At 39.7% G+C, this 8,260-nt stretch overlaps 1 protein-coding gene across 1 annotated transcript in view; it reads right to left on the reverse strand.

The window, feature by feature from the left end:
* Positions 1-8,260, reverse strand: part of asap1a (ArfGAP with SH3 domain, ankyrin repeat and PH domain 1a) — a 72,666-nt gene that overhangs the window by 8,925 nt on the left and 55,481 nt on the right. Inside the window, exons 17-23 of the mRNA XM_072688169.1 lie at positions 5,334-5,467; positions 3,666-3,757; positions 3,348-3,534; positions 2,033-2,118; positions 1,817-1,932; positions 1,643-1,710; positions 1,382-1,489 (exon numbers count right to left, since the gene is read on the reverse strand). Of these exons, the coding sequence (XP_072544270.1) occupies positions 1,382-1,489; positions 1,643-1,710; positions 1,817-1,932; positions 2,033-2,118; positions 3,348-3,534; positions 3,666-3,757; positions 5,334-5,467 (791 nt within the window). The remainder of the gene's footprint in view (positions 1-1,381; positions 1,490-1,642; positions 1,711-1,816; positions 1,933-2,032; positions 2,119-3,347; positions 3,535-3,665; positions 3,758-5,333; positions 5,468-8,260) is intronic.

Raw genomic sequence — 8,260 nt, forward strand, 5'->3', positions numbered from 1 at the left:
GGAATTCCAGAAAGAGGTACATGAGAAGTGTGCAGGGTTGACGTGCGATTAATCTACACTTGTCATTCCAGTGACATGTGCTCAAAGCAGCCACCTAAGACACCTTAGCAGGCACTTAGCAAAAACTGTTTCCCCTCTAGTGACTATGTAACAGCATCCTAGCGACAGCCAAAAAAACACAAAAATACAAAAAAGTATTTTACAGTGTTCCTCCTGTTTCTAACACAACTAGTCCAACTAATGTATAAACTGAGAAATCAGCCACAGTCCATGCTCTAAGTCAGACTGCAAGAAGAGCTCCGCACTAGGTTTGCTATGGCCCCCGGCATTGCATGCTGGCCAAAAAGGGGGGACACTGAAAACGAAACCGGAGTTCACACTAAGCTGATAGCTAACTCCAGCTGTTAATGTGGTCATTTCATGTGCCTAATGGTAATATGGTCATTAACAAACCCTTACTGAGTTATGGGCATTTTAAAGCAGGAATGTTTTTGGCTCTAGGACCAGGGTTGGGGACGTCGTGAGCCAAAGCAGCGGAGGCTACGCCAGTCCTGGAGCCTAATTTTTCTCTTAACACAACTGCTAAACTTGGAAAAGCACCAAACTGTGAATGGCTCCAGGCTTCCAAGATTGGAGGTCGCAACCCTGGCTGGAGCGTTGTTGAAGCGAGATGTCCATACGCTCTGATGCTAAACTGTCATCGGGAGGAGTAATCTAATGTTATGCTGTCTGGGTAGCATCTTTCCGTAAAATGACCCGCTTATGATTACGTCACGATGACCACCAGCGGCTGTTCCTCCAAAAGATTGAAGCAGCGTAGGAAAGAATAATGATACATCAAAGGGTTCTGATCCAAACCTTTAATATACAGCACAACAATTAATGTAGACTGTCAAATTTCAAAACCTCTCTGTCTCATTTAGTATTGAGGGCTGAATCAAAATATGATCAAAAATAATAATCTAAAAATAGAACTAGCTAGCTGTGAGAGTTTTGCCAGATCAACAAACTAAACCTAAATATGTTTTTGTTGTGGCAAAAGATTATTTCAGCTATTTTATTTTGTCATCAAATGTATATTTGGTTAAAAAAGCAGCTGATAGTGACGTTGTGTCCATGTTTGTGGAACAATAAAAGAATAATAATTTGATCACTGTGCTGCACATCTCACAAAGTTCTTGGCTTTCCCACTGTCTTGCTGACACAGGAAACAGCTGCACTGGCTAGCTAAGGTGTCCATCGCTAAAAGCTTGTTCTATCTCTATTGACTAGCCAAAGTGTCAGCAAGGGGTCACGCTGGTGGCTTCAGCTCCACTTCGTTCTACTCCAGAATCTATTACTGGTCTACAGCATGCCCGTCACTGCAGGTCAGCAGTCTAACCTTGTCATCCAGGTCATCATCACTCTCGTCAATCTCCTCCAGCCTCAGGTTCCAGTCATACTCTACGTGGACATGAGGGTTGAACTTCCCTGTGGCTGCTTCCACCAGCTACACACACACACACACACACACACACAAATACACACCTCAAGCTTAAAACCACACGTTTCCTCTTTTCCTTTTGAATTACAGTTTACGGTTAAACTAAGAAGTGTTGTAATTGCAGCCAAAAGCTCAGCGCTGGCCAGATTCTCCACTTACAGGTTCCTCACACTGTGAGTTTTTTAACCTCCTCGTGATGTCCAGGGCCGTCTCCCCATTCTGATTGACTGAAATGACAACAATGAGTGAACTGCAGGAACTGAGCTGGATGTGCTGTATTATGCTTTCTTTTCTGTAGCATCTTACTCAAAAACATAAAGAACAAAAACTGACCTAAATCAATGGATGGCTTTCCCCTGAGCAACAGTTTCAGACACTCGGGCCTTTCGTAGGTGCAGCAGTAATGGAGTGCAGTGTTCCCACTGTCCGTCTGCCTGTCCAGAGAGCCGCTGTCCAAACACACAAGCAAAAAGTGCTTTAGACTGAACTTCATGAACTGCTTGATTTAGACCTTCTAATTAAGGCCAACAAATCAGCACAGGTCAGTACCTATTCTGAACGAGGAAATCCACCAGAGGCAGAGAGGTCTGGTCTGAAGTCCGCACAGCAAAGTGCAAAGCCGTCTCTCCGGGGTCCTGTCACACACATTTACAAACATTTTAAATAGCATTAAAGCAAGAACTGGCATTTTGTGCTCCTGGGCTTCCTCTACAGTTGGAAAGGGGAAATGAGCTTTGAGCCACCACTAAAGGGCACGTTTTTACATGCATTTCTGGACGAACTGAGAGATGCAGAACCATCGCTGAACGTAAACGTAGCATGTGGACTGAGACGGTTGAGTAACATCACAGGATTTTACACAAATATGACTCATTACAGAGTTCCCGTGAGTATCGTCCTGCCCACTTCACTAGAGTTACATACAGCAGTTAGCAGCGTGTCGAACCCAGAACAGCAATGACATGTCTTTTTTTTCCCTACCATGTTTAACCTATGGACTGTTTGCTGGCCACAGAGGAAGCCTGGTTCAGACTATACGAGTGATTTTAAAGTATCATCTTTTGCGATTTGGTCTGAAACCAGGCTAAATGTATATCTGGAAGCCGTGGATAACCAACGCATTTTCAGATCCTATTTAAATAAGGGGTACTGAAAACGTGCTCTACTAGTCTAACTATAGAAGTGGTCTGACCTTTTGTTTTGGAGGAAGGGGCAAAGGCCGCAAAACGCGTTGCACGCTTATATAAAAAACGGTCCAGGTTTCAGATTCTGGGTTCGGGGCCTCGATTTCAACAATATGGCTTGGAGTCAATCATCTGACTTCGAAAGGGAAAAAGTCATGCTTTTCCCATACATGTGTTTTTTTCATAGCAACTGCTGACACATTGGTCGATGTAGCATTTCACAAGGAGTTGCGAATCTAAACAAAGCGCAAACAAAGAAAATTGTGTCTCTAAGTACCTAGCTTGTCAGAGAAGGACATCCAGGCCACATTTACCCTTTAGGTCCAACACTGAAATGTCAAACCACTACTAGCAGATGAAACAGTGAGAAGTCCCTGCGAGTGCTACTAAAGGAAGACAGCAAAGCAGAAGTGAATCTGGAGCCACAACTGCTTTGCTGTTGCTGAACAGTTCCTAAACAAACCAATCATGAGGTACATCAGCAACACCAGCAGGTCTTACATTCAACACTACACTCCCCCTTGTCCCCACCGTATCTGACTTGTGGTTAATTCTGTGGCCATCAGAAATAAATCTGAGGTTATTTCACAGAGCAGAAATTCTGTTAAGCAAGAAGAGGTATGAATATGCACTGCGAAACAGACCTCTGGTGTTACTGAAGCCTGTGTGTAACTCTGTACCTGTCCTGCCTCAGGGAAGGGTTCCAGCAGCTCCACACCATCTGCATAGAGCTGCACCAAGGCAAGCAGGTCTCGAGTCCGCACGGCCTCGTACAGGTCCCCCTGCCTGGCTGTGGCCGTGGTGGCCGTCCGCCGTGCGAACCGGTGCTCCACGTATTTAGCATTGATATACTCCTTCCTCTCAGTCCTACAGCACACACACAGGCAATTATGAATTAGGAATTAGGAACAATACATTATTATAGCATCTGCAAATAGCCAGTGTAAAAAAAATGTGTGATAATTTTCTGTCATTAGACAAGATTCCACTCTACTCACATGTCGCTGGAAGGCATCGGCTTTGGCGAGGGGCTCGGGAGGTTTCCTTCCAGGATTTCATTGAAACTACAGTTCCCTATGTTCTTGGCCAGCTGGGAAGAGTAAACCGCAGCGGTTACATTATAAGATAGTATGGATGTACAGTGATAATGGAATCATATCTGCAGCAGCTCATTTCTGCTTAAATTGCTTAAGAAACATCAGTATCAATACCTACTCTTTATTTATGACATTTTTTATGACATCTCCCAAAACAAATGATAATCACTCCTCAAGCAATTTATTAGGAACACTATAGTTATAATGGCCAGGGTCTTCTTGATGCTGTTGTAAAAACAGCATCAGCTTCTTTCAGAAGAGGTTGGATTGTGGTCCGTGTTGGCGTGATCGCATGAAGCAGATTTTTCAGGAGCACTTTCATAGTGAGAATATATTGGATTCAGATCTGGTGACTGATTCATGCTGTTGGTGCCAAATTCTAACTCTACCTATCAGCAGAAATTCTTAATTCATCAGATCAGTTTATTTTTTCCAGTTATTAACCATCCAGTTTTGGTAAGTCTGTGCCCACTACGGCCTCAGCTTTCTGTTCTTGGCTGACAGATCCCAATGTGGCTCTCTGCTGCTGTAGGTTGGACGTTCTGATAACACACACAGTTGTACAGTTACTGTAGCCTTTCAGTCAGCTCCCACCACTCTGGCCGTTCTCTGTGGACCTCTCTCATCAGCACGGTGTCTCTGGCTGCAGAACTGTCGCTCACTGGATGTGTTTTCTCTCTATTAATCATGTATCATGTTGAATCTAGAGTAAACCCTAGAGCAGGTCAGTTTACAGAAAATGTTCTCAAGACAAGGTCCGGAACATCATGTCTAACCTGCATTATGATTCAGTAGCATATCCTGCATATTACTCAGCATCTGGATTTGGACTCAGACCGAGGTCCTTCTATTAGTGACCTCTGCTCTAGAGACTGCTGTGCTGAAAATCCCAGGAGATCAGCAGTTCTAGAAATACTCAAACCAGATCATCCAGCATCAATCATGCCATTCTTAAAATTCCTACAATCATATTTTTCCCTTATTCTTACAGTCAATGTGAACATTACCTGAAGCTGCATGATATAATTCACTTCTGCCACATGATTGGCTAAACAGATAATTGCATGAATGAGTAGGTGTTCCTAATAATATGCTTGGTGAGTGTCTTTCTCTGTAAAGCTAATCCAGGTACATTTGATAAAATACAGCAGATGTACACATATCAAATATCAGCCCACAATTCCTAATGAAGGAGTTTTAACTTCAAATATCAAAATTATTCTATTAATTTACTAGTAGCCATAGAAACACACAAACACACACACACACAGCAATCCCGGCAGTAAACAAAGCATTAAACATGTATAATAAAATGCTGAAAGTGCTGTTCTTTTAATAAAACATTACTCAAAGACATGTGTAAGCTCGTTAGGGTTCCATGTCTGCAGGGACATTCAGCTCTTTTGGCTGCGAGTAAAAACAGCTGGGTTTTCTGCTCTGCTTCATTTGTCATGGCAAGACACGTCTTAACTACCATGTCAAACAAGCTGTTTGTCAAACGGCTGGAGTAGCTACGAACATCAGCCTAGGTGTATGTTATGAAGCATGACTAGCCGCATGCCGACTCACCAAGAGTTCTGAAGTGCCTAGTTTGTCCAGTTCCATGGACTGGATGCGTGAGATATGAACACCCATCTCTCTGTGGATCCCTGAACACTCGATACATGTCAGGATGCCCAGGTTAGTGGATAACCATTTAGGTTCTGTAACAAAAACAACCACAACCACACACACAGGTAAGAGGAGAAAAACAGCTATGCTATTCAATGTACATCCAGAAGGGGGCGCCTGACTCTACATTTTGAAGTGAATGAGCAACAAATACTACAGAACATGTTCAAGTGAAGAAGAGCACGAGGTGTTCACTGCAGAGCATGTATTGTGCTTTTTCTCTCCAAAAGGTACATAGTTGTAGCTGAAATCCACAATCCTTAAAAATAGAGATATACAAAGTATATATAAATAATTATATAAGTGTAGCTGAAATCTAAAAAAAATAAATAAATTTTAAAAATTATATATATATATATATATATATATATATATGTATATACACACACACCACACACATATGAGTACACACATTTAAGTATATTTAAATAATTAAATAGTTGTAACTGAAATCTACAATCCTTAAAAATATAGATATAAAAAGTAGATCAATAATTATATAGGTGTAGCTGAAATCTACATACATTTCATAAAAACAAATATACAGATACAAAACAATAAGTAGTATATATTTTTAACATATAGTATAGTATATATTAGCATATAGTATAGTATATAAAACAAGTACAGCTGTAGTTGAATTCTACACTCCTTAAAAATATAGTTATAAAAAGTATATATAAATAATTATATAGGTGTAGCTGAAATCTACATATATTTCATAAAAACAAATATACAGATACAAAACAACAGTAGTATAAACATTTAAATATATAGTATAGTATATACTATAGTATATAAAAAGTTAAATCTACACTTCTTAAAAATATAGAAATAAAAATATATATAATTAATTATATAGGTGTAGCTGAAATTTTCACTTTTTTAAAATCTAGAAATAACTATATATATATATATATATATATATATATATATATATATATATATATATATATATATATATATATATATGAATAGATAGATAGATTGTCAACATGGCCAAAATGCAGTGCAGTAAGTACACCCTTACTGCTTCCATAACAATGAAGAGGGTTAGTGGCATCCAGGTGCTGCTCATCCAATGCCCTTAATGAACTGAATATCAGCAAGTGTGACCACCTCTATAAAAGCAGAGGTTTTGACAGTTTGCCGATCTGGAGCATTCAGGTGTGTGTTAATCAGCAATGGGGAGGGTTTTAAGAGTTAGATACAACAATCTGAAGTGGAAAACATTCAACACATCCCAGCAAATGTACCCCAAGGTCAGACTGTGCAATGCTCAGAGAAACAGCAAATGAAAACAACAACAAACAAATACATGTTAAATGCTCAAGTTAATGACAGTACAATTAGAAGTAGACTGAACAAGCATGGCTTGTTTGAAAGGTTGAATCTGAACAAACCACAAGACATCTGGAACAATGTCCTTTGGACAGATGAGACCAAAGTGGTGATTGGTCCTATTGTACGGCTCCACGTTTGACGAAAACCAAACCCGGCATATCAGCACATCATACCAACCATCCAGCACAGTGGTGGAGGGGTGATGATTCTTAATTTATATATAGTATATAATAAAATAAACTACACTGTTAAAATGACAAGACCCTTAAGGAACCTTTAAAGCTTCTTCAATCAAAAATTTGCTTTAAGCAACCTAAGAATTTTATTTTATAGGTTATTAGAGGACCCTATTCTTAAGGATGAAAGCCCTTGCAAGGAGCCAAAGTTCGTTTCAGTGAGATAAATAAAGGGCTTGTTTTTCAGTCACAGGATCTGGGCATCTTGCAGTCACTGAGTTGACCATAAACGGCTCTGTATATCCAGGTATTCTGATGTCAAATGTGAGGCCATTTGTCCCACAGCTAAAACTTGGCTAAATTTGGGTAATGCAACAGGACAGTGATCCAGCAAATCTACAAAAGTCGAGGTTGTATTTACCTCATTTTAAGACCTTCTAAGGACCAGATGTTTTGTTTTTTATTAATGTCCTGATAGCTAAACCATCGAATTTAAATAGGGTATACTTTATTTTCCCATGACTTTAGTTGAAGAAAATATGTATCAAGCTTCAGCTGAAAACTACACTCCTTAAGAACAAATACAGATACAAGAAACATAAAAAATAAGCATGCAGTGTAGATTTCAGCTACAACTTCGTAAATAAGTCTTTTTATTGTTCATGCCACAGCATGAATACCCCACATGATGGACATAGTGGGGATGTTTTGATGCCTCAGGATCTGGACACTTTGCTGCTGTTGAAGTCACCACAAATTTTGTTCTGTATCAGACAACTCTTAAGTATGTCTGTTCATCCTTCAGTGAGCTGAATCTTAACTGGGTTATGCAGCAAGACAATGATTCAAAAACAGATCTGAATGGCCAAAAGGAAACAAAATATTTTTGTTAAAATCAAGAGTGAAAAGACCTCAAACACACAGTTTAGACTAAATGAACTACAAATATGTCTAAATTAAAGTAGTTTTGAAAAGAAAAGCAGGCTCCAATTTCTCCACAAACAGGTGAAAGGTCCAAATAAAATGAAAATGAAATTGCACTTCTTCAGGTGGGTGGTCTGAATTAGGGATAACTTTGCTCCTTTAATAAATGAAATGCATTCTTTTGTTAATAGTTTCTCTTCTGCTTAACTGAAGTCAGGAAGGGGCAAATACATCCGCTATTATAACTGTTGCTTGGGTACACACCACCTCCATGTTCCTGGAAGCATTAGCAGATGTGCTTACTGTACTTACAGAGGTAATAATAATAATAACAGCAACCCCATTTCTACCGGAAATGTTTAGACAGTTCCTAAACAGAGT

The sequence above is a fragment of the Salminus brasiliensis genome, chromosome 9 (genome assembly GCF_030463535.1).
Source record: "Salminus brasiliensis chromosome 9, fSalBra1.hap2, whole genome shotgun sequence".
NCBI classification, from domain to species: domain Eukaryota; kingdom Metazoa; phylum Chordata; class Actinopteri; order Characiformes; family Bryconidae; genus Salminus; species Salminus brasiliensis.